Below are 26378 nucleotides of genomic sequence, written 5' to 3' on the forward strand. Positions count from 1 at the left end.
ATGTATCTGATCTAAATAGTTTTAAAAAATCTATAAACACGTCGTAAATTTATTTTTTGTGCCTTCAGCTGCTAAACACTATTTTATTCTAAACCGTTTAAAATGTAAAATGGTAGAATTTAGCTCTGGTTTGATAAAAAAATGCAGCTTTGAGATGTACAAAATCGGAGATATATTTATTTAATTTTTATAGTTTTGTAGGAACAACCGTTCCTCCAAAAACACGTGTTCTACCTGAACGCAATTATAATTTATGTAAATCCCTGTACAAATGTAAACACGTGCTATCTTTCGTCTACCTGCCCTATGCTAAAGTCATTAGATATTTAGGGAGTTTACTCCCACCTGTCCAAAAGCTAGCCTACCTGCAAAGTCATTTAATAGATAATTCTCTATTAACTAACCTTGGCCTACCTGCATCTAATAGAATTCTGAAAACTGTAACCGTCGGTATTTACCTGACCAACGATACACATTTTTAAGTCGAAAGTCCTACCATATTAATTTAGGAACTTTGGTTTTAAGTGTATAGTTGTATCCTAGTGTTATTCTATGATCAGTGTCGTTTCAATTAACTTCTGTGCTTGAATTGTTGTCCAGACTTCGTGACGTCATAATCGAATGACAGTAGACAGTTGTGTTGTTGTTTTAGCGAAGTGAATTCCATATTTTTAATAATTAAGATAGTTTTAAACTAAACAAGAAAAATGGGTTGTGATGGTGGCACTATTCCACGTCGAGATGAACTAGTTCGAGTTAAAAAGAAACCAGAAGCTGTAAGTACACATTTCTCTCCAACAGTGTAAACCTTAGTAAGACCAAACTGATCCCATCCACAAAATAAAGTCGTATTAGAGAAAAACGCATTATTTTCCACCGATAAACAACGTTCGCAACATAACCTCTAATTTTTTACAGAAAGACAAAGACTCCGAACTGATCTTTCAATGGCGATACTGTGCAATCACTCAACAGATTCTTCAATCTCCAATCGTCATGTGTGGCTTAGGCAAGCTCTACAACAAAATATCCCTAATTGAGAGTCTCTTGAACCAGGAACGAATGCCAGAAAGTGCGCGCCACATCAAAGGATTGAAGGTAAAAATCGTAGAAATTTCCAGCCCCACATGACCATCTGTCTGGTTTTTAGGATATCAAAGACCTGAATCTGACCCCAAACCCAGCATACAAAGACGACGACAAAACTCACGGGGAAAGCGATAGCCGCACTGCCCCCTACATTTGTCCCGTGATCGGCCTTGAAATGTCGGGCAAATTCAGATTTGTGGCTTTGTGGACCTGCGGATGCGTGTTTTCAGAAAGAGCGCTGAAGGAAATTGACACAAAAACATGCCACAAGGTTTGTAGTTTGTTTATTGTGTTGTAAATAAAAATAATCGGTTTTTGTAGTGTCAGAAACCATTTACAAACGACGATGTTGTCATTCTGAACGGGAATGAGGAAGATTTGGTTATTATGAAACAGAGAATGGAACTGCGCCAGCAGAAACACAAGAAGAAGCGAGAAAAGAACAGAGTTGTTGTGGATGTGTCTGCCACAATTACAGCACCTAAGGTAAACATGATCAGGCTGTTCAAGAAAATTTTTAGTTTTTGAATTTTGACTTTGACAGTGGTTTATGGTTATTATTGTTTTACAGGATGAAGTTGACAAAAATACTCCTAGCACAAGTGCAGCCACAGTTAAGGTATTTTTTTGAAATTGGTGTTTGCGACTTTTACAATTTTTTTTTTCTTTGTTTAGAACGGCGCAAGTAAAGTTGCACTGATTAGCGGCACTAAGCGTCCAGGATCTTTAAAAGAGGCCACCCACGACGCCAAGAAAATGAAGTCAACATACAGCGTTGCCAAAGATCCCAAGGTAACAGATGTATATAAATCTATATTCACGACGCACGAGTCCGAAAAACAACAAAACAGAGCCCATTGGGTCACGTACAATCCTTTTTATAACTGATCTAAGTGTACATAGTCACATGTATTTCAAAATATTATTATAAATAAAATCACATGAATTCTTCAGTTGACGTTTCTGTTGTTTCAATCAGTAAACCAAAATCTAGATCTGTCAAACTTGCTTTGGCGGTGAGCAAATCGAGGAATGTGTCCAGGGGGGATAATCGGTCGCCGGAAGGAAACGCCGTCAGACCTAAAATTATTGATTTACAAGCAACATTTTTTGAGTGCTAAATATACCTCTGAAAGCTTTATTTTTTTGAATTCCGTGCAGTCTTGTGGTACCAGTTTCAACCCCAGACAAAATATTCAGCGCGTGTTCTCTTCCTCGTAGCATTAAACTAACAGGGTGATTCCACTGGTTTAAAAGTCTTTTCGCTCGGGATCGCGGAAGAAGTGTGAGCAGTTTTAGTTTCTGGTGCAATCCACTTTTACTGTTATCAATATCTGGAAAATTACATTACGAATAATCACGATTTTCGTTAAATACCGGGTGACTATTAATGATTGAAGAAAATTTTTAGGTTGGCAATTCTGAATTATTGTCAATTAAAAACTACTGCGAATATGACAGCTACCTGATGAAAAAAAAACATTAATAGTCACTCGGTATATTTATATATCCTTGTAACTCACCTGCCATGATGATTTTCATGACGTCAACCTGCAATTCCAACACGTTTCTCTGAATATATTGCAGAAACATATCAAAATTCAAAGTTTTATATCCCAGAAACGTGAAAAACGAAGTAAATCCTTGAGGTAACGGGAACGCTATAGATTCTACAGACAAGTAATATCTTTCGAGTATTGTAAATAGAATAAAACGTCTTTCTTCCTGTAGTTGCTCACTGAAAACATTTTTATTGGCCGGTGATAACTACAAAACCCGACTTACATGTAAACGAAACCTTTGTCTAGCTCTTGTCGTGGATCAAAAGTCGCGGCTTTACACAAAATTTGGCACAAAAGTCTGGACTGTTCCAACTGAGCTGTGATATATCTAGTGGCCACAGCGTGAACATGCATGGGAGTCTGTGACTGCCACTGAAACTTACTAATCTTGTTTTCAGCACTTTGTTTAAGTAAGTGCATACTGAGCTCGCGCAAATTCTAAAAATGTCAAAATTGAAGCACCAACTAGCAAAAGATGACAACTTCCCCAGAAAGAACTGAGAAGGTTACATTCAGCAGCTACGCTGCCACTTACTAGACAATATTCTTTCTCGAATTAATTCTGGGGAAATTACACACAGTTGTGTAGCGTTTTAACGTACAACTGATATTATGTGTTCCTGTTTGCTCGCCGTGCAGCTTTCGATCTCGTAAAACGGTAAAGCATCGATTTGCGATTTTCGTCCACATTGGTTACCGATTGAAAGGAAATCGTTAAGTACGGAGGACGACCCTAGGGAGCCACTTGGTGACATCGGAGTGCTGGATCTCGACAACGCCTCGGGTTGGTAACAAACTAACGATACTAACAACTTCTCTACCACTTGATTCGGCTTAAATCTTTGTTTCCCTTTCGATATTTTAGCCAACTGCTCCCATAATTTCACCCAGATGTCGCTCCTGTACGGTACTATACGTTGTTGCGGCGAGAGTAACATCATCGAGGCATTCCAAAGGACGTCTTGCGATAAACATATCATCTTATCGTTAATTTTCACTTCTAGCTCGTTACCCATGTGTTGGGTGGTAATAGGCAATAAATTTACTAAATGACTGGCATCGGACGGCAAATTCCTGTGTACTGAAGCGTACGAACTTCCTATCAAAAATTCCCTCAATAGCTGAGGCAGGCCTAAGCTTAGCGGTTTCTCGGCTTGCCACGCTATCAACTAAAACACAATTATTTACAAAATGTCGCCCTATTTTTGGCGGATAATTAAAATTTCCCGCCAAACTTAGCCAAACTGGATTGGATGATAACCGCTTACGTCAGAAACAGTCTCCATCTCACTCCTATGCAAAATCAGGTAATGTAATATAGACAACTTATTGCCCATAATTGTATCACTTTTAAAAGTTTGCACAAGCAAACTTGTCGGTACGTGCATGTCGATTAAGTCTAAAGTCGCTAAATTAATCACGTGGTCACCCCCTAAAGTAACAAGTGACGTCAGACAAATCGTGTGAACTTCGAAATCGGTTAAAAGGGGCTTAGTAATCACGTGACAACAAGGTTCGTGCATAACACCTATATCTAACAAGTGAGTACAAACTGCAGGTATGAATACTAGCATGTGGTCTCCTAAAACCCAAGATTAATCCAAATCGAGACAGTTTTGAAAAAGTACCGTAGAATTTAAACAAGGGACGAATTGTTTTTGCCTTGCTCCAAGGGAGTCCGGGTACTACACAATGTATAACACAACTCTGGTGAAGTACTGTAACCGAATAAGCGAAATGTACTAAGCTTGTGTCGTCGTCTTTGAGCTCGGTTGTAGGTTGTATAGGCTAGAATTTGTAACAAACAAAATTTGTAACGAAACAAACTCAATTGAGTTACTTGGTATAAATAGTGATGACACACACAGACGTATCCATTGGAGTCAGTCAGTACTATCAAGTCTAAGGAGCAGTCATGGATCCGTAAAGGTACTGTGTCGTCTTCATAAATACCACAGCTTCCAAACACCGTCGATAGGTGGGGTAAGTTCAACGGAATGTTCAGCTAGAAGTAAGTCTTACTTTCCGCACTTGTATGTTTGAATACTTACCACACTTTCATGCGGAAGATCATCATGAAACTGGAGCCCGGATAAAGTGGGTGACGTTTTCGTCCCCGAACTTGAAACCGCATCCTCTTCACCCTCAACCAAACACCTACTAGGTTTACGGTTGTGAATATAGTACAAAGTTTGATGTACCGGATCCCACTGAGCCCACGTGAATTTCCTAACTAAAGATTCATAATAGAAACTACTAGCCGTTAGGTCTGAATTGTCGTTTTTAATCTGGTACTGGAGTATACCTGAAGATAAACCAATAGCGACTACCACCATCTACAAACTAACTTACATTCTTGATGAATTAAAATCAAAAACTTCACGCTACAACTCTCAGACAAAACTGAGTGCTTTTGGTAGAGAAACTGGACCAAAATTTGCCTGGACCGTTCAAGCTCTAAATCACAAAGTGTACTTTCGGGTCCGATTTTCAGTAAATATGGTTTATAAGAGAAGACTTTGTTGTTTTCGGGGTCGGTTTCTTTAATCACGTATGCTAAATACGTCCTATTGGTGTCTATAGAGGCTTGGATACAATTGATTACGGTATCAAAAGTGTGAAGTATTGTCAGGTCGTTCGACGAGTATGAGTATAATCCGATCTTGGTGACTGGCTCTTGATTCTTGCTCGACTGTATCCAGCTAAATAGTAAAGTTCCGTCTTGTTCTTGACCCAACAAGCGCCACTCGTTTGCTTCATCTGAAATAACACCCACCGTAAATGAGCGGACTTACGGTATCTAGATTTGGAGGAAACTGTGTAAGAAAGTTATTTTTGTTTATGTGGCTGTTATTCCCCACATTCATGAAAAACAAAGTTGTGAGCGCCATCTATGTGGGTATTTATGAAATGCTTACGAACTTTTTGGTTGTTCACGATTTTGCAAGATCACGATTTTGTTAACCAATCGTTTTTGTAAATATTTCTTCCTGGATTTCGACTATTGTCTTTTGTATGGTTTTGTTTTCCGAAGTTTTCAAAACGAATAGAACAAAGAGTGTATTTTGGGTTGCATACCCACACGCATATTTTTTTTTATGTTTTGGGATGAATTGAAGCATATTTTTGGTCAGGAGACATATTATTCGTGTTTTTTATTGGCTTTTTCATTGTGTCTGACCACGAATGATAACAATGCTAAATAAATGTGATTACCGCGGTATCAGTGTTGTAATTCGTGGTTTAACGATGACACAGCATTGCGATAAAATAAAGATATAGTTAAAAAAACATGTGTCACACACTATGACTTTAAAAATATTTTTTTGTTTACTATAATATTGATAAAATGAAAATGTGCGTTTGGAGCATGCGCGGTCCGCCTGGTGATAAGAAAATCAATATAATTAGAATAGTCCACAGTTTATTTCTTTGTAAATAAGTCTAATGACGGCAATTTCTCACTGCATTCAACAGAGCAACATTCATGGACATTTAACTCACCGCTTGAGTTTTTTTCCAAAATTATTGAGCACAATTTTGAAGCGAAATTGTCTACTGTCACCATCACAGCCTCGCAACGTTGTGTCTGAGTATCTCGATTGCAAATTCCTAGGCACTTATCGCATCTTTAACTTTAAAAATTCCTATTTTTCAAACGGGAGCAATTATGGGTGCTGACGATTCGAGATAGATTTTGAAAAATTGAACCCGGCTTATTTTAAGTCCACATTTTTGTGTGTCGTGTAATGGTGACGTCCGGCGGAGTGTCTGTCGAGTAAACACGATTATTTTGTAACAAGCGTGATATTATTTAATATGGGTTAATTTTGAATTTCGCGCGTCATTATGTTCGTCAGGTTGGCATCAGTTGAAAGTTATGTAGTGCCACCATCTGTTTGTTTAATGGTTTGTGTGACTCTTGCGTTTTTAATTAGGAATAATTTAAAGGTTTTTAATACAAAAGTTTAGGTTAATAAAGAAATACGAGGGGTGTTGATAACGTTATACGATCGCGAGAAACTAAGAAATTCCACAATGCAACCATTAGGGGAAAATACAGCAAATACACCAGCTTTTTTAGGTAAATTATGGAAAATGGTTAATGACCCATCTACGGACCATCTGATTTGCTGGAGCCCGGTAAGTTTCGACACCTCATTAGTACACAATTTGTATCGTGTACCATGTTACCATTTTCGAGATTAAGGCTCAATGTCCATTATTATTACACTAGAACTGATAGGGCCGACCGCATTAAGAAACGCAAAACCACTAAATTATCTAATCATAGCTTGAAATAGATAATGAAGGGTCTTTTCACCCTTACCCGGCACCTACAACCCTTTCATTAATCCCTAACCAAAATAAAAAAACATCGGCCATGTTTAATTAAGGTAGGTCCAGGGTAAAGTGGGGTAATTGAGCTTAAAGGACCTGTTTACAATTCGGGGATAAAGTTTCTGTTTGCTTTACGTCATCTAACATCATCGCTATGCATTTTTTTGTATTTTTAGATCAATGCGGTTATTTATTTTTTCCGTTTTGTTCCAGTCTGGCACTAGTTTTGTGATACCAAATCAAGCTCAATTTTGGTATGAGCTACTTCCTCTCTATTATAAACACAATAATATGAGTAGTTTCGTGAGGCAGCTAAATATGTGTAAGTACCATTTTTAATCTTTGCATGCAGAAACTGTATCTAATAATAATATACTCAATTTGTGAAATTTAATTGTGAAATCATGGCCTATATAGCGACTGCAGCCATGAAGTATTTTCACACACTACACCTAAAGTAGAAGTTTGCGTCTAAAACGGTACGCAAATTTGTACTTTGGCGAACTTTTCCGGTCGTGGCCGCACAGGTTACACCATGGCATAATCTAGACATTTTTCTTATAGGCCATACCTGGATTTTGTTATTGTTATTATCAGATCGGACCATGCGATTTTTGTTTATTCTAGTTATTTTCATTATTTCATCGATCGATTTTAGATGGTTTCCATAAATTGTCGACTGTTGAAAATGGGACGATGGATTCTGATAAAGACGAAATACAATTTTCGCACCCATTTTTTCTTAGAGATCAACCAGAATTGTTGCGTAATATTAAAAGAAAAGTATGTATGTCTAGACGGACCAAGTCGATATGTACTGAAATTGATTCACAGGCAACCACTTCCAAAGCTTCTAATGAAAATGCTAATAAACACGACGAATTATCTAAAGTTTTGAACGATGTTAAGCAACTGAGAGGACGTCAGGCTTCTGTTGATAGTCAATTAAATGCAATGAAGCAAGAAAACGCGTTATTGTGGCGAGAAGTAGCCATTCTTAGACAGAAGCATCTAAAACAACAAAAAATTGTTAATAAGGTAAGGTGTCTTTTTTTTTTTTTTTTTTCAAATCGTTTTATTTACCCCTTCTAGCTTATTCAATTCTTAGTCACTTTGGTCCAACCATCTAGAATGACCGTCGGCGTAAAACGCGGCTATCAATTAATGTTGCACGAAAGCCCCAGTAAAAAAAGTAAAGTTAGTAATAATAATAAAAATAATAGTAATCCAGAAGGACCGACCATCCACGAATTAGACAGCGAGTTGGACTTAACACCGAATCTATACGACGATGATTCGCCAGTTGTAAGTATTTTTTAATTGTTAGTTTATTTTTGTGTGACATTTTAATATTCTTCGTTCTTTTTGACAAAGGTGGACGGAACCCACATCGAAACGAATGACGTGGTATGTCATTTGTGTTGTAGTCATTTTTAGTAACACGCACTATTAATGTCGTAGTAATGTTTGTTGATCTTATTATCGAATTTTTACTGATTTCGCAAGTGTAAATAGTTTATTTTGTCCAATTGAATTACATCAGATTCTGTATTGTTTCCACAAGGTCACTCGATAGATTTTATTTTCTCTCTTTCTCTCTTGTCTTTCTTTGGTTTTGTGCTTTTCGTAGTTTTTTTTAATTGCAGTCAAAGTAGATTTGTAATTAGTTGGGGTCGTCTGTTGCCTGCATATGTTTCATTTGTTCAGATATACAGGGTGATTCATACAGTTTTACTGTACTGAATCGTCCTGTCCCATTAGTCAAATTAACTAAAATTTCATGTAGATCGACAGCCCCGCTGCTTCTGTTGGTTCTCAACAGACAGATCTTAATTCACCATTACAATCTCAAATGTTGGTCGAGGACACTGGAGAAGAAAGTACATGGGACAAACCGGAATATGTGGTGGGTATAGATTTGTTTTGTACTTACAGGAGGTGGTTTTTCTCATTTTTTAAACCCCCAATTAAATGTTCACATCAATTGATCCAAATTTCCAGTAAAACACTAACCAATTTCTTTTTTCATATTGTTTATTTTCTCTTACCCATCCCCTGAAGAGTGTCAAAAAGTGACTAAACTCGAGAGTGCTATCGGTTGCGCATAGCAGTGAATATAACCTCACTTTTGGTATTTCCATGACCAAAATTCCGCTGGTTGTCCATATTTCGCCAAACTAAAGCCTGTGAGGCATAAACTTGAAAATGAAGAAAATTGTTTTTTCGGTGGTATCCAGTGCTGGATCACTTGATGTGTGGCTCACCCTTAGTTTTTAGTGCGATTTTTTCCCCTTATAACCGTTTTGTTTATTTTTAGACTGTGGGGGCGGTTGAGAACCCAGAAGATTTGGTTTTGACAGATCCAGATTTAAGTGAGGAAAATTTGATAAGTACTCTGGACAACGAGCCGACACCTACCACAACAAATAACGGCACTACTCCAGTTGATCAAAAGGTGTTTTTGAATCCTTCGACACAAGATACTTTATTGAGTAATTTAATTAAGAATAATTTCACAGTCAAATCAGTTGATAAAGCCGCCAAGTCAAGTAAAGTTGATGCAAAAATACTTGATGCGGTGGCGCCCCTTTCACCTACTCCTGTGACCAGTAACAATATGGCTATTGCCACTCGTGATACGAATGTGTGTGATTTAATTAAGAGGTAATCACTAATTTATGATGTTTTTATTTATAAGTCGTACTAATTTGACCCCACTAGTATGCCAAGTACTAGTGATTCTTACAGCAGTGATTTAAATACCCATGTGGAATCGACTCAAAATGAACTTGAACAGTTCAAGGATATTTTGAACGGATACAATCCATTTGTTGATGCCAATGCCTTATTAGGGGTAAGAGTAATTCCCACCACTGATCTACTTTTAAATATAGTCTATAAAGTGTTATTCTATTCTTGGCATTTTTGTATGTTTGGAATAACCCTACAGTAGGATACTGTAGTTATACAGTTTATTTTATTTTAAGGAGTTAAACAAGATCCCTCAAAACTTCAAAGATGTCTATGTAAGAGAATTTTGAATATATGCCACCTTCATCCCAAAGTCCAATCAATTTAGCTTTCACAAAGATGCCGTTTTTATATGTTTCGTTGTTAATTTGTGTTCTTTCTAAATTATTTTGTTTCAGCTATTTAATGATGATTCTCCAGTGTATGATCTGAACATAAATGATGTTAAAAATGAAAGCTTAGTTGACCCTTGTAAGTGGTATTTTGTTAATTATATTTGACAGTAAATATTCTGACTTTTAAAATTTTTTCAGCTGATCCCTTAGTTTCGGGTTCGGAGTTGGCTCCCTATGGAAGTAGTTTTGATTTTACGGAATTACTAGATGATTCAATTGACGGAGATAATAATGCTACTGTTTGTGCAACGGATGAAGTTGCAAATTCAACAATAAACACCCCACAAATCCTAGCAGAGGAGCCGGTTTTCCCTCCTGCACAGAACGTTAACAAAAAATGAATTTAAGCTGTAATATATTTTTGAGGAATTAAGGTACAAAACGGAAACATCGTGGGAGTTTAATCAATATTACGCATGTTAAACGAGCGTATAGCATTTTCATTGTTTTAATAGTCATCTTAATTGTAAACTCAAGACTTTTAACTAGTATAACTTGGTAACAGGAAACTATTGTGACTTCAAAGTGTGAATACCTATGTGTAGATTATTTTCATAAGTATTTTTCCATATGGACTATTTGAATAAGTTTTGTTGGAAAATGTCAACCATCTCGGCGAGTTTAGTTATTTAAAACTGATTAAGTATAGTGTAAGGCTTTTTTGTATGATTTAGTCAAATTAATTGTTTTCAGTACATATAAATAATGCTATTTTTGTATCTGTAATGTATTTTAGAGTAATCTGTACATTTTAAATAACTGCACTGTCCCATTTTCCCTGCAATAGTTGATTTCACACTGAATGTCATTTGCTTCAAGCAGTATAGAATTGCAGCAAAAAATCAATCATTGTAACTAAATTAGATTTATATATATATATAGTGGGAAGTTAACACCAAGTAATTGATTTTTTGGTGTATAACATAATTGATCAGAAAGGGCGCTTATTGCTACTTTCTTGTAAGCTTTGATAGGCGTCAAGTCAGCCATTTACAAAATGTGTTTATCTTGTTGGTGATCCTTAATGCTAGTTTCCTTTTTATTACAAGAATATTTTTTGTTACTCCTTGTTTTATATGTTTTCATTAAATTATAACATATATTACAAATTCTGTTACTTTATTTCAAAACCTGCTCCCATTTTTGAAATCTGAGAACAATCCAGGTAGAGTTTCTTATGAGATTGTTCAGAACTGCTGGAGTTTGCACTTTGTGCTTTGAAACGTTGCAGAACCACTGGGTGCACGCGCATGCGCTCTTCGAAACTGTCCGAATTTTACCTGAACCAAAATTGAGGTTATGTATTTATACGTTTTTATTTTTTTAGCGATAAAATGATTAATTTAGGCCAAACAAAGGTACAAAATTCATTTTTTCTTTTCACTTGACTTCTTAAAATATTAATACCAAACAATGTCACTTCTGTACAAAACTACTCTCTCTGCTATTCTAACCACCTCAAGAAAATGTGTCCCATGTTCGTCCGTCTTCACCAAAGATTACTCAAACACGCCTCCAACTCAAGCAAGAATAGTGATAGCAGGCGCCGGAGTGGTCGCAAACTCCGTAGCTTACCATTTAGTACAAAATGGCTGGAATGATATTATAGTTCTCGAACAGGGAAAAATCGGAAGTGGGACTTCGCATTTTGGTTCAGGTACTCTAGGGCTATTCAAACCCATAGCCCACAGAAACCTAATATGGTACAGTATTAAACTCTACCAACAACTACAAGACATGGGCTACGACATCCAAATGCGTCAATGTGGAAGCATAAATCTGGCCCAAACTACCGATAGATTGATAGCTTTAAAGCGGCGAATGGCTTATAATATTCCTACAGGGTTACACTGCGAACTAGTCAGTCCGAACGAACTGAAAGACTTACACCCGTACTTAAAAGTCGACGACTTAAAAGGGGCCGTTTGGGTCCCTGAAGATGCTGTTGCAAATCCTAGAGCGATCTGTGATGTTTTAGCAATATTGGCGCAACAAGGGGGCGCCAAATATTTTGAGCATACACCAGTAGATAAAGTATTAACACAAAATTCAACCGTTTACGGTGTTGAGACACCAAAGGGGGTAATTAAATGCGAATTTTTTGTTAACTGTGCGGGCATGTGGGCCCGAGAATTGGGGCTCCAGTGCTCGCCACAAGTTCGAATACCTGCGTATCCAGCACAACACTTTTACGCCACAACAGGACGATTACCAAAATGTAAGTCACAAACACGCAAATTTTCAAAATCAAATTATGACATTTGAAATCGCGCATGCGCAATGGTGCAAATGACACTTTTAAGAAGGCCGCTAATTTAAAAATTGTCAGTAGATGGCGCTGTTTTGTATCATTTTATAAAGTCCCTCAGGCTGTTATTTCTAGATATTGACGAATCCACACCAATAATAAGAGACTATGATGCCTACACGTACACACGAGAGTATGAAGGGGGTTTCATGATTGGATGGTTTGAACAAGACGCAAAACCCGCGTTTGAAGACAGTCAAGTTCCTAGAGACTGGTTGAAACACATAAAATACGACGTCAAACACTTCTGTAAGGTTTTTTAACACGATAATGTTCGCATTTTACTCTTATCGTTTAGTACCATTGTGGGAAAAAGCGGTAAAGCGCATACCAGAGTTATCCAATTGTAAGGAACCCGAGATTGTCAACTCCCCCGATAATTTCACACCCGATGGCCGCTGGATTCTAGGGGAAACTGCTGAAGTCAACAACTATTTTGTGGCTTGTGGTATGAACGGCAATTCTTTACAGGTAACAAAATTTACAAAATTAAATAAATAGAATTTGGTTAATGTGATGATAGGGTGCTGCGGGTATCGGGAAAGCGGTAGCCGAGTGGATAATAGAAGGAGAGCCCACTCAAGATCTCCTACCTTTTAATGTACAAAGATTCTTAGATGTTCACAATAACAGACAGTATTTACAACAAAGAATCAAAGAGGTGGTTGGAAGGTTAGAGTAACACCTTGATAATCCAATCAGTTAATAAAAACTGCGTTTTAGACATTACTCAGTTCTATATCCTTTCCAATGTGAGTATAAACATGCTAGGAAGTTAAGATGTTCACCACTTTACAGCGTCCTGGAGACCAAGGGAGCCGTGTTTGGAATAAAAATGGCGTACGAGAGAGCTCTCTATTTTGATTCATCCTACAAACGTAAGATACTCAACGATTTATTGACCCTCTAAATATAAGTTTTGTAGCTGGCGATTTTAAACCGTCAATGCCTCCTGGAAGTTTTTTCAAACCGAAATTTTTCGATTTCATGAAAGAGGAATATCTGGCGTGTCGAGAAGGCGTCGGTATTATTGACATGTCATCATTTTCTAAAATTGAAATTAAGGTAACACTATTAGTGACCCCGTTTGATAAATACTGATATTTGTTACAGTCAGAAGGTTTGGAAATTGTCACTTTTCTCCAAAAACTGTGTTCAAACGATGTTAATATTCCTGTGGGGGCGATCGTACATACGGGGATGCAGAACGAAAGAGGTGGATATGAAAATGATTGTATGATAGTACGCCAGGCGGAAAATAGGTAACATAGTAGCCACAGCCAACAAGCTATTACTACTTGTGTTCATTTAGGTATTTCATGGTATCACCCACTAGTCAACAAACTAGAATATATGAATGGATCTCTGATAAAATACCCAAACGGTCTACAATAGTCCTAAACGACGTTACATCCATGTATACTGTAATTAATGTAGTGGGTCCTAAAGCTCACGGCTTACTCAGCGAATTATCCAATAGCGATATGCGCCTGGCGCCATTTTCGTACAAGAAAGTAAACGTAGGTTATGCTTCTGACGTCATGGTGATGTCTTTCACCCACACGGGCGAACCAGGGTACTGCTTATACGTACCGTCAGAGTACGCCCTTCACGTATACTACAAACTTATGACCGTGAGTACCTCACCATCACTCACACCTTCTTGACAATTTTACTTTAAAGGTAGGACGAGACTACGGTGCCCACGACGTTGGTACCTTAACCCAACGCTTTATGAGAATTGAAAGGTTCATACCTTTCTGGGCAGAAGAACTCACGAGCTTCACTACACCTTTTGAAGCAGGAAATGGCTACAGCGTCAGACTAGACAAAAAAGAGAACTTCATCGGCAAACCTGCTTTACAAAAACAAAAAGAAAATGGCGTCAATAAACACCTTGTGTTCTTCCATTTAAATGACATTGATCCCGATAAAGACATCTGGCCTTGGGGCGGCGAACCGTTGTATCGAAATAACGAATTTGTTGGCACTGTTACTTCCGCAGGGTAAAATGAAAATGCCAACCTTGTGTTTATTTTTGAATCGATCTATTTCAGGTACGGATTCTCCGCCGATAAATTGATTTGTGTAGGGTTTATTCAAAGACCGCCGTCATCTAGTAATAAAATAATTACGTCGGAGTATATAATGTCGAAAGAAGCGGTGTACCAGATTGATGTGGCAGGTACCAGGTTTTCGTTAACACCGTACTTACATGCGCCGCCTGTACTTAGTTCCAGTACTTTGCAAAAGTACAGACCTACAGTTATTAGTTACAAGAGTGATGTAACTAGTTAGATCTTAAAAAGCAATCAAGAGAATAATAGTGATATTTAGTCTGGTCATAGTTTTACGTTTTTGTGATTTTAATTTATTGATTTTAATAAAGTATTAGAGTTATATGCATTGATTTTTGTGAATCGTGTTTGCGTGGTGGGACACAGATGGCGCTAATTGTTACGAATTGTAGTGATACGTGGAGAGCCATCTAATAACCAGCGGAAGAACTGTAGCACACTGAAACTGTAATCTTGCAAAGTTTACAAAAAAAAAATAGTCTCGGATTATAATTACCACTCAATAAAATCGGATATTAATAAAATTAAATGTAATGAATGGTTATTATTATTGAGAAATCAAGATAATTTCGTAACTAGTTACTGGATGATGAAATGATGAGACATTTTGTGTACAAAATTACTGATAACGATATAATTTGCAATTTTGACGAAACCAGAGAACCGTAAGTCTGGATGCCCAATTCTTGTCAAATAACCGGACAAGATTTGGAAAGCAAATTTTTGTAGTAGTATTGATAATATGAATAGTAAATTTGTATTTTCGTGTGTAGAAGGGTAGACTCGTTGTATTTAATACTTATCTTACTTAAGTTCTTAGGTTTTATAGGTGTGCGTCAAAATGACTTAATCTTAATTATGTCGCGGCACTACATCCAGCTACCTAGTGTTTTTGTGGGTGTAGTGGGTGAGATTTCGTGGTAAAAGTGGTCTAAATTGATAAATATCTGTTAATCTGTTGCGCCTTGTTGAAGCGGTTGTGATAAAAGGGCGATTCATTAATAATTATCTACGCGGCCGCCATTTTTGATTCCATTATACTCTCAATAGGAATTGCTTTTAAAATCTGAATAATTGATGCGATTTTAAGGACTCTGGCTAATAACTTGTTAAGTAGAGTCATTAGAGTTCCTCTGTTATGGCAATCTTATGGAATGGTTAAGTAGCACGGAATCATTTATAATACACCCCGCAATATCCACTTACACTTTGATGTGAGCGAAAGTTGTAAAAAGTTAGTGCTCTACTTTCGACTTTTTCGTTGTAGCCGTTGCTGTATTTTGGAAAAGGTCCAATTATGACATGGATTTTCCGAGTTGGTATTTAGTGCAGCGTTCATCCGCATCTCGGGGGTTCTGAAGAATACACACTTCTTCAATTCGTATAAATTGGTAGAAGGAAAAGATTCGTCGGTGTGACATGTGACAATTTGCGGCGCCGTCTGAAGCCGGACTAAGTGGCTGTCAGTTCTAATTTCTAGCTTAGGTGCCGATGAAAATTCCCCTTTTATAAAAATAAGCGAACACTTTTCCATTGTTCCCCCGGTAACCGAGTTGGGATACTTAGCCGTCTTAGCCCACACCCAATAAAAATGTTAATTGGTGTAGATATAAGCTAAACGGGTTAGTGACTCTTTAACGATTGATTTAGGTACACTGACAAAATGCCCGCATGTTTTATAATAATTCAACATTTAACATGAATCAAATTGCTTCACGTTCAATTGAAAGGAATTTTTCCACAAGTAACCTTTTTGTAATCCGAGAAATAACAGGGTTATTATAAGACGCATTGTATCTACAACATATATAACCGTTATTTTAAGATGAGCTTTTTAATTGCCGATTCCTTTTCAGAAAAGCCGCTAATACTTTGTGTTACACCAAGGAGAAATGAAACATTATCTCCAGACAGGTTAGGATTAATAGTGTTAGAGGCGCAACGAGCGCTCGGAAATTAAAACCTAGGTTTTGTGAAACAATAAAATCACGTACGCACCCCACTTAGCTCAAATCAATCACGGCCAAACATTAATAACTCTTAGCAGCGTTTCAAGTTAATAGAACTTGAGTAGGTGGTTATTTTTTACCAACTCTTCGTAGCTTTACCATAAGTCAACTCTTAATTTCTTATCAGTAGCACCTAGAATTTGCATAATGATTTATAAATGCTTGCTTTTTTTTTCTCTATTAAAACTAACTGCAGGAGATTTATCATCACCTTTTTAAGTTGACGAACCCGAACACATGCACATACATCATTTTCCAAACCGCACACTAATTCGCAGAATATCATGTGGCGAACACTTATTGCGCTACTGAGTGATTATTTTTGACAAAAATGTGACTTACAATTCGTTGTTGTGGTCGGTTTTTAATTTGTCTACTCTCTGGTGTACTTACTTTTTTTGTTTCGTCAGTGTAACTGTGCTTTCTGAGAAAACTGTGAAGGTCATGTCATATTTGACATTTATGTTCAACATGGCTGGAATCTGCTTTGCGTACTCTCAAGGTTAAAAAATTGGATGAAGACGGGTGCGAACTCGTTTCAATGTATACACTTTTAAATACAAGCAATCACCAATCAGGTGTTTGGATTATTCATTTTTAATTTTCTATCACCATTTTGTCCGACGGCTTTAAGTTACTATGAACTCAAAGTACTAATCGTCTTATGTAGTGGTTGCATAAATGTCAAAACATATCTAACTTTAAGCTACTTTTATTAATAATAAAAAAAAAACAAATTAAGAAAAATGTTTTAAATGGTTTTGAGGCATGTAAATTCTCAAAAAATAAGAAAATTTGTTTATACGTTGTGTTTAATATAAATCTGTCATCCAAGCCTAGTTGGTCACCCATCCAGGTTTCGACTCCGGGTAGATTTGCTTATCTCTACGTCGGGACTTTGACCAGTATCACACGGCATCACTCTATTATTAACAACGTGAATATATGTATTGGAATTACTTACAAAATATGAAGAAACTTGAAAAGAAAAAAATTTTTGAAAAACTATAGGATGGTGTAGCCTTATTTTTTGCCAGATTTGTATTTTTTCTCAAAATCTTGGGATCTTCCTCAAAACCGTGAAAGAGGCTTTGTCATAATTTTTTTCTTTTTTTGAGTGCCGAAGAAAGAATAATAAAAAGTAAATTAAGAGAAAAAAACATGAAAAAATCCGAAAAGAGGTATGTTGTTATTATAGTTAACAGTAATTGAAACGTTTCAAATTTATTTACGCGGCTACAAAAACATTTCGCCCAACAAAAATAAAAAAAAATAAAATTATTAATTCCGGGCTTTCTTTACCCCTGAAATTAAGGAAACATGTTTTATTTGGTTAGTTTTCACGTTATTTTTAATATATTTCTTTCATTTAGTTTAAATTGAGTATAATAAACATATTTTGTAATATTTAGATGTCTAGGACAATTATTTTAATCACTGAAAATATATTTTATCTGCCAAAAAACGTTATTATTTCGTTATTTTTACGTTTGTAGTTTTACAACATTAATTAGACATTTATTTTAAATCGCCAATATAAGACTAGAGTAAAACGTCAATTTAACTTATATTTGGCCATACACCTGTAATAAATTAGATACCAACGTTGTTTTAACGTAAAAAGTAACGTCGAAATTTACATAAGGGGGTGTTAAAATTTCATTTTAAAATAAGTTGTCTAAAAATTCTCAAAAAATTCTCGAAAAAATCAGGAATAAATATCTCGACGTGCTGATTACAAAAATATACTGTGTTGATTGTCACGGAGTAACATTTTCGAAAGATTCTGTAGGAAATGCGAATTTTGGAAAATTTCTAAAAAATGCGATATTTCATCGATCGATTCTGAAAAAACGGTTGGAGATATCGAACAAATGAAAGCGGATATGACTTCTGCAACCCGAAATCTACAAGAAAATGTATTTAGTTAAATTTCGAAAATGGTCGAAAATGAGTCGAAATTTGATTTTTTTTAAGCGTAGATTGGACGAACTAAATAAAATTTTCCTCTCTGAGGAAATAAAGTAAGCCAATGAAATTCAAAAACGGAGCGGGGTGGAGTTAATTTTTCCTTTTTATCTAGATTTCACTAGTTATCACTAGCAAATACACTTTTTGTTCAATAAAATGTGTGATCAGAAAAAAAACCGGGTGGGTGGGCGGGGCTACTTTGAAGTCTTTTTAATTATATAGAATTCAATTTTCATCTCCCAATAAAAAGATAAGTTGGAGTTCTAGATAAAACGATCCCGGAAGTCACTTCCAGAGCTCGAAATTTACAGCAAAATGTATTTAGTTGAGTTTGGAAAATAGTCAAAAATGGGTCGAAATTTGTTTTTTTTTTCGCAAAATTTTCACTTTTTGAAAAAGTTGTCTAAAAATCCACAAAATATTCTCGGATATAGATCTCGACGTGCTGATTTGAGCAGTATTTTCGAAATATTTGGTTCCAAAGTCATTTTTTTTAATTCCAAAAAAGTTAAATTTGGAAATTTTATTTTTGAAAAATTTGTCTAAAAATTCTCAAAAAATTCAGGGATAGATCCCGACGTGCTGATTCGAAAAATACAAAATATTTTCGCTGAACGTTCTTGGTGCTTGAAAAACAGCAAACATTATCAATAAATTAGGGCAAATTATTGTTGATAATTTTTTCGGTTGACATCACTAAAGTTCTATGGAGTAGAGCCGTTGTGAGATGATGTGCCTTATCAAAATTTGTTCGTAAAAATTCAATTTCAATGTATTGGACGTTCGGTTAACAAGGATCAACTTTTTGTTAAAAGAAAATTAAATTTTATCGATATTAGTTTGGGTGGGTTTTCGGTTTTACAGTTAAACTGCAAAATGTTATAAAATTTTATTTCTTTCCAAAATTTTCGATGTTTAGAGTAAAAACTCAACACGGGTTCATTAATCACAAGTACAGAAGCATCTTTAAACATAAAACTTACAAAAAATTCTCAAAAAATTCAGGGATATGGATCTCGACCTGCTGATTCCAAAAATATAGCGTGTTTATGGTCACGGAGCAAAATTTTAAAGATGCTGTATGAAATGCGAATTTTGGAAAATTTTTAAAATTCCGATATTTCAACTGTGGATTCTGGAGAAACGGTTGGAGTTATCGAAAAAACGAGGCCGGAAGTGACTTGCGGCCCGAAATCTACAGGAAAATGCATTTAGTTAAATTTCGAAAGCGCGGATTGGACGAACTAAAGTAAAATTTTCCTCTCAGAGGAAATAAAGTAAGCCAATGAAATTCAAAAACGAAGCAAGGTGGAGTTAGTTTTACCTTTTTGTCTAAATTCCACTAGTTATCACTAGAAAATACACTTTTTGTTCAATAAAATATGTGATCAGAAAGAAAACCGGGTGGGTGGGCGGGGCCACTTTGAAGTCTTTTTAATTATATTGGACTGCTAAGTAAATAAGATAAGTTGAGTTATCGAAGAAACGGTACCGGAAATCACTTCCAGAGCTCGACATCTACAAGAAAATGTATTTAGTTGAGTTTGGAAAATGGTCAAAAATGGATCGAAATTTGTTTCTTTTTCGAAAAATTTTCACTTTTTCACGTGCTGATTGGAGCAGTATTTTCTAAATATTTGGTTCCAAAATCTAATTTTTAAAAAATTCCAAAAAAGTTAAATTTGGAAATTTTATTTTTTAAAAAGTTGTGTAAAAATCCTAAAAAAATTCAGGGATATAGATCCCGACGTGCTGACTCCAAAAATACAGCGTGTTTATGGTCACTGAGCAATGTTTGAAATTTAGGCTGCAACAGCGTCTCGTCCAATAAAAATTTAAAAAATCTGTGAAATTATTTTCGCCGACCGTTCTTAGTGCTTGAAAAACAACAAACATGATCAACAAATTAGGGTAAATTCCTGTTGATAATTTTTTAATTAAATTTCGATGGAAATTTTTTTCCATTTTGTTTCATAAAAACTAATGTCTTACTATGTGTTGGTACGTTCAGTTAACAACCGCGGCGGCATTTTTGTTAAAAGAAAATGAAATTTGATCGATCTTATTTTGGGTGGATTTTCCGTTTTGATTTTTTTCCAAAAATTTTTATGTCTAAACTCAAAACGGGTTCATCAACTACAAGTACAGTGGTATCTTATTGTATAAAATTTAAATAACTTTTACTACTATAAATTTTGAAGACGACGTTAGCATTGTTGGTACGGATAATTAGACAAATTTTGGTTAGTATTTTGGCAGTCACACGATATTCGTAACACATACCTATAAAATAAAATTTGATCACAATCGGTTCAGTTGTTTCAGAAATTATATGTCTGAAGACGCGAAACCTATTTTTTCACACACCCAGGACATTTTAGCGAATTTTATGTAACAAAATCTTGAAATAACGTCATAAATTTTTCGAAAAATTTCTAGTAATCATTTCAATATTTTCGAATTTGTGGCAAAACTTATACTTCAGCATACTTCAGAATGGTCGAGAAAAGGAATTAAAATAGGAAATTTAGATAATATATGTACATAAGTGTGTGAAAAAAATAGAAAAGGAAGGTACAGGTATTACAACGACGTAAAAAATCAACTTAAATTTGTCGATAAGAAAAATATTGAAACATTTGAAATTTAGTTGCTCAGCTGCAATAAGTACACAAAACAAATCGCTGGGTCTCGACTCGGAGCACAACTGTACATTTACAAAAAAGTATCTGGATGAAGTTGTTTAAAAAAGGGTGCGTAATGAGGGTGCGGATTAGGGGATCAAATCGCACGGACACCTCTAGTTTGGCCTTTGCTGACCTGAGCGTGGAGTACAAATGTAAGCCATCAATCTCTCAAACTAATTACTTTTAATGAAGCACGCCTTATGAAACTACGGCGGAACGGTATGTGAGGATGAGGGCATTCTTTGAGCAACCTAATATTTTATATATCTTGATAACCTACAATCAAGTGCTTACATAAAAAAGATACTTCCGCAAAATTCTTACTGCACATAAATTATCTCGGATCCCCCTGCTGGAACTGGCTTAATGGCTGTGGCATATTTTATTCGAAATTCTCAAGGAATTTCGTTTTATTTCCATGATATCATTTCGTGCTTACCGTATCAGAAAATTTTTAGCATTTTTTTAAATTAATTTCGCGGGTTGGGTCTCCGCCAGGACCTCAAGCGTCAATAGGAACTCGAATTAAGGAAAAAAGAAACAAACAAGTGTCAGATTTCGAAATGATGGAAGTTAATATGATGGATCAGTTCCAGACATGACGTCCAATCGTGCTCATCAAGTTTATTTTTCTGATTATACGATATACGAAATTAGGTATCAAAAATACGGTTTGTTTATAATGATAGGCAGAACCAGTTGTAAGTGAGGAGAATTGTGGATTTTGACACTGATTACACCAGAAAAAATTGTAATTTCGGGGATATAGATACAGCGTGACTAAATTATGGTTATTACAACTTCGGAGTAAGACAATATATTAAACGCATAAGCAATGGAAAGACAGAGACAGAAATATATTTCTCTATCTGTATATCTACGACCTATTTTTAATCCACGATGCACCAAAAGGTAAAGAATACAAAACTGACCCATTCACCTCATGCTTAAAATGTCTTTGTTTTCTAATTTATGTAAATCATAATTGTGATATTATAGTTAGCGTGTTTTTTTTTCGACATTAGTTACTACTATTTTTAGGTTAAGAAAAGGAAAAACAACTATTTATAACGAATCAAATGTACTAAATTTTCCGAAATGATTAAAATAATATCTATTTTTAAGCACATTATTAATAAGAAAAATTACACAAGAATATATTTGGGAATACCCATCAATATACGTCTGTATCGATAATTTTATGTTGCAACTATTATTAAAAAAAAACACTAAAAATGAGATTTGCGTCAACTGAACCGCTCGCTGCGCTCGTTCGAAAAATAGCACCAGGAAATCCGCGATTCGAAATCCACAGAAATGCAGCTTCCCATTTTATTGTATATTAGTCTTTTTTCCGGTATCAACATTTACAGATAAAATTTGTGTACATAACAACACACACTAGCCTTTGGTCCGAGAATCCATTTGCTTTTTAAATTAGAGAGAGTTAAAATAATCAGAGAAATCGAAATTTTAAAAACACGAACCTTAAAAATTTTCCGAACGGTTGATAGCAAGAAATTCCGCATTTTTGTGGCCGTTGTTATGATATTTTGTTCGTTTTAAGGCAGCGTCATTTGGTATAATTAAACAATTACGAAATCTCGGATAGCTAGTTAACAAAATATTGATAAATTTGTTTCTGCTTGGTTTTCGAGTAATGGTTGTGTTTCGTGGGGTCAATTTGAGCAGCCGTCGTTAAATATTGACTTACGTTATTTAATTGTAAAATCGGGGTGCTAAATAGTTGTTCGCTAATGGTTTTTCTTTGAAAATTCACATACCTGGAAGAATTTGTCACTTTGTCCTTTTAAAGGCGACAAATGATCGTCGTTATAAATGAATCAGGACGACCGTGTGACACTTTAATGTTTGTTCATCAGATCTGGCCATTAATTTTATCCCATAACGTTTTCTGAAACATATTGATAGACCATTGACCCCTTAATTAAAACAATAATTAATGTAATGAATGAAAATGTAGGTATGCCGCCCAGTTTAACGTCACTTAAATTTTCTTGTTTGTGTTGTATTAAGATTTGTCTCAATTAAGTTCGAGGGCGCCAGCTTGTTGCATTGCCAGGACCGTATTGTATTTAGCTTGGCTTGTTTCAACAACTCTTTATTGGTGTCAATCAAAGGTCAATTCTTATTAGAGATTGGGGATACGACAACACTGCGATTACGTCATTTTGTACCAGATATTTTCAGATTTGTTTAATAAGCTTTTATTACACACACGCATATCTTATGCCCTGTGGAACATTACTGGCATGCCATCGTTTAACGCTTTAATTATTTAGGCGAGACGCACCGTATCTACCAAAGTGATTCACCCTGTATAACTCACTCACAAACACGCAAATAATCACTAATTAAACGTCATCTATTACTGTGACGTGTTCATCAAATTCAACTAGATACAACGAGATACATCGTCTGCTTGAGTATTACACCATTCCGCCATCTTAAACTATTAATAACACGAAAATTTGATATGGAGTTAATTTCCAGTAAATTCTAGCGTTGTGTAATAATCCGATTCCAATTCAAATGGCAATAACACACCCAAATAGAATTCAGAGGAAAGTTCAGATTTTCACCTTTCAAGTTTAAGACCGAAAGGGAAGTTAAATTTAACAAGGTCTTTGGCGCCAAGTTGACAGTCCTATCACCTACCTATTTTTGATAAGTTATATAAACATTAAAGCAACAAGTGCGTCACACCTCAGGCAATATGCGCATAAAGGGTTTTATTTTAAGTAAGTATTTTTCAGTAGGACAAATTTATTAATTTTTACTTGAGTCAAAGTGCTTGATAAGTTTTTGTTCTAAATATTGTCGTCTTTGAAAAAGGGACAAAGTTGTACTTTATGACGCCATTAAAGTTAATTTCCAAATTTTTTTTTCAAAAATCTGAATGTCTAGGGAAAACTCATCACGGATTCATAAACCACAAGTGCAGGGATATTCAAACAACATTTACTATTGTAAATTTGATAGATACATGAAGAGTCATCAGTCATCACATACAAAATTTGCGGTCCACTGGTTTCCTAATCTAATAAAGCATTTGAACATTTGTTGCAACGTAAAAAAGTTAAAAAATTCTCGGACTGTCAAATATTTTATCTTTATATTTACAAACTGTACATTGCGTCTTCAGCAAATTGTTGAATGTTTGAAAACTGAAACGAAAAAATGAGCTTAAAAGTCAGATTAATGTTCCATATAAGAGAGAAAAAATTGCTTTTATTATTCGGATATTACAGCGTCCGGTGTATAATTGCTTTCACGAAACGGAGTTTACTGCGTCGAGACATTAACTTCTTTCTTTTCGTAAGGCTTTATAACGGGCTTAAACTAGACGCGTAGGATTATGTTATTTTATATAATTTAAAACCCGTTCACTATGGAAATGATTAGACAAAGTTTGATTAGCGTTTTAACATCTACGTGATATTCAAAATACACATATAAGATTGGACAACAATCAGTCCGGTAGTTTCGGAGATCTAACAAAAGTCGAGACAGAGGGTGGACAGACAGATAAAGAGACAGACAGGCAGGCGGAAGCCAGAGACCCAATTTTTTGTACCCTAGGGGTCATAAAACGTCGAGAAAACATGAAAGTAGCCAGACGGTTTTACACATAGTTTTAAAAAATTGTGTTATGAGAGGTTAAAGGATTTTTAAACGAACTTTCGTACCAAATATATATACCTAACGTAAACAAGTTTTTAGGTTTTACCTTCATATTTACAAGCTGCTGAACGTTTGACAATTGGAACGAAAAAATGAGCCTGAAAGTCATAATAATATTCCGTATAAGAGAGAAAAAATTGTTTTCATTATTCGGATATTACAGCGTCCGGTGTATAATTGCTTTCATGAAACGGAGTTTACTGCGTCTACTTCCATCAAGTTTTCATTTTAGTCTTCCCGAGCGTAAGCTAAGGAAATATAGTAATCGAGTCCATCGGACGAATTGCCACTTTTGTATTTTCTCGACGTTTACAGTACGAAAAAACTAGTCTCCCGTTTCCGTCTGTCTATCTGTCCGGATGTCTGTCTGGATCTGTATCCATTTTTATTAGACACGTAATCATCAAAACTGCTGGACCGATTGTTCTCAAATTTTGTACGTATTGTTACGAAATAAACCCATACACCCCTCGGTACGACGCTCATGGCTTGTCGAGAACTTTCTCGTATGTACCCCAGTGATGACTCATCATCGATGAGGGCAGCCGGCGATCGCTAAAGAAAAACCTGGAAGCGGAAATCGCGATGGGCAACCCGGAAAAATCTCGAAGCGGAGTTCTTGATCCATCGAGACTAACATATCGGTTTAAATAGAGGCCACCGTCGGGAACGAGGATTATTCAGTTAACGAATCGAGTTGAGCGAAGACAGAGTCCAGCCAAGTTGCGCCGGAATTATTTTGTACATAATCGCTGTATAATCAGTTGTGTAAATTCGATTTATTAAGAAATAAATTGTTGAGTTTTAAACACGCCGATTTTAATTACCCGTTCAACGTAACAGTATGTTAGAAACATCATGTAGATGGTTAAATGCTAATTGAATGTTATACAAAAATATATTCCTATACTTGTAGTATATGAATCCGCTTTCAGTTTTTTCGCTAAATGTTCAAATTTTCGATAAAAACAATTGTAAGGTATAATAACGTTATATTACCAATCCGAAATATATGAGCTCGTGGCTCAGTGGCTCAGCGGCTTACTCGGCGAATTTGACCCTTCCCTTTTTTTCTTGTACTGGTAATTTTTTTTTGTGGTGTGACTATTATTATACATATTGATGACGTGATCACAAATTTTTTATGGGTCAAATTAAAAATGAGCCGCTCACCCCATTTTCCCGAAAATGTGAGATGATAATAATGATAAAATAAGAATTATAATGTTCATAACATTTTGTTCGATTCTGGTTTAATTAATAATTTTAGTCATCTGTTTAGAGAAGACAAACTCATTCAAATCAAACTAATTTCTACGTGACATTCTTTCGACGTATAAACGTAAATAAACACTTCGGATTGCTATTATCTAGTGCTGAAAGACATTTTATCCCGTTAATTATGTGCTTTAAATACATTTTACATTGTCCGTATGGCGCAGCGGCTGCGGGGGTGTTATTTATGCCGCCGGTTTTTACTTT

At 35.7% G+C, this 26378-nt stretch overlaps 4 protein-coding genes across 11 annotated transcripts; 3 read left to right on the top strand and 1 right to left on the bottom strand.

The window, feature by feature from the left end:
• Window positions 1-609: 609 nt before the first annotated feature.
• LOC135141780 (replication termination factor 2) lies at window positions 610-2047 on the top strand. Its single transcript, XM_064073218.1, has 6 exons — window positions 610-776; window positions 919-1098; window positions 1151-1360; window positions 1411-1575; window positions 1661-1708; window positions 1765-2047. The coding sequence occupies exons 1-6, from the start codon at window positions 708-710 to the stop codon at window positions 1975-1977; spliced, it is 885 nt and encodes a 294-aa protein (XP_063929288.1). The 5' UTR covers window positions 610-707; the 3' UTR covers window positions 1978-2047.
• On the bottom strand, window positions 1947-6369 carry LOC135141777 (protein pigeon). Of its 2 annotated transcripts, XM_064073208.1 has the most exons (11): window positions 6156-6358; window positions 5004-5411; window positions 4703-4956; window positions 4492-4656; window positions 4280-4439; window positions 3920-4233; window positions 3254-3820; window positions 2875-3089; window positions 2613-2827; window positions 2217-2423; window positions 1947-2169 (listed from the first exon to the last, which is right to left on the bottom strand). In XM_064073208.1, exons 1-11 carry the CDS (start codon window positions 6217-6219, stop codon window positions 2027-2029), a joined length of 2712 nt encoding a protein of 903 aa, XP_063929278.1. In that variant the 5' UTR covers window positions 6220-6358; the 3' UTR covers window positions 1947-2026. The 2 variants fall into 2 exon arrangements, with proteins under 2 accessions (XP_063929278.1, XP_063929279.1); XM_064073209.1 differs by lacking the exons at window positions 1947-2169; window positions 2217-2423 and adding an exon at window positions 2453-2554 and having other exon boundaries at window positions 6156-6369.
• Window positions 6370-6424: 55 nt separating this feature from the next.
• Window positions 6425-11247, top strand: LOC135141778 (heat shock factor protein-like). Of its 7 annotated transcripts, none has more exons than XM_064073215.1 (12): window positions 6425-6794; window positions 7206-7314; window positions 7651-8030; window positions 8085-8297; window positions 8367-8399; window positions 8779-8898; window positions 9310-9447; window positions 9499-9656; window positions 9714-9846; window positions 9980-10018; window positions 10142-10214; window positions 10277-11247. In XM_064073215.1, exons 1-12 carry the CDS (start codon window positions 6690-6692, stop codon window positions 10477-10479), a joined length of 1704 nt encoding a protein of 567 aa, XP_063929285.1. In that variant the 5' UTR covers window positions 6425-6689; the 3' UTR covers window positions 10480-11247. The 7 variants fall into 7 exon arrangements, with proteins under 7 accessions (XP_063929285.1, XP_063929284.1, XP_063929281.1 ...); XM_064073214.1 differs by having other exon boundaries at window positions 7651-7775; window positions 7827-8030; window positions 9310-9656; XM_064073211.1 differs by having other exon boundaries at window positions 6425-6560; window positions 6619-6794; window positions 9310-9656.
• A 135-nt stretch (window positions 11248-11382) lies between these two features.
• Window positions 11383-14848, top strand: LOC135141495 (pyruvate dehydrogenase phosphatase regulatory subunit, mitochondrial-like). The gene is made up of 10 exons (XM_064072635.1): window positions 11383-12356; window positions 12522-12695; window positions 12745-12917; window positions 12970-13118; window positions 13170-13324; window positions 13372-13511; window positions 13560-13708; window positions 13759-14080; window positions 14130-14452; window positions 14504-14848. The coding sequence occupies exons 1-10, from the start codon at window positions 11552-11554 to the stop codon at window positions 14742-14744; spliced, it is 2631 nt and encodes an 876-aa protein (XP_063928705.1). The 5' UTR covers window positions 11383-11551; the 3' UTR covers window positions 14745-14848.
• Window positions 14849-26378: the final 11530 nt, after the last annotated feature.

Source organism: Zophobas morio, unplaced genomic scaffold, assembly GCF_036711695.1.
Source record: "Zophobas morio isolate AGI-343-1 ecotype UQ-CSIRO unplaced genomic scaffold, CSIRO_AGI_Zmor_V1 ptg000044l, whole genome shotgun sequence".
NCBI classification, from domain to species: Eukaryota; Metazoa; Arthropoda; class Insecta; order Coleoptera; family Tenebrionidae; genus Zophobas; species Zophobas morio.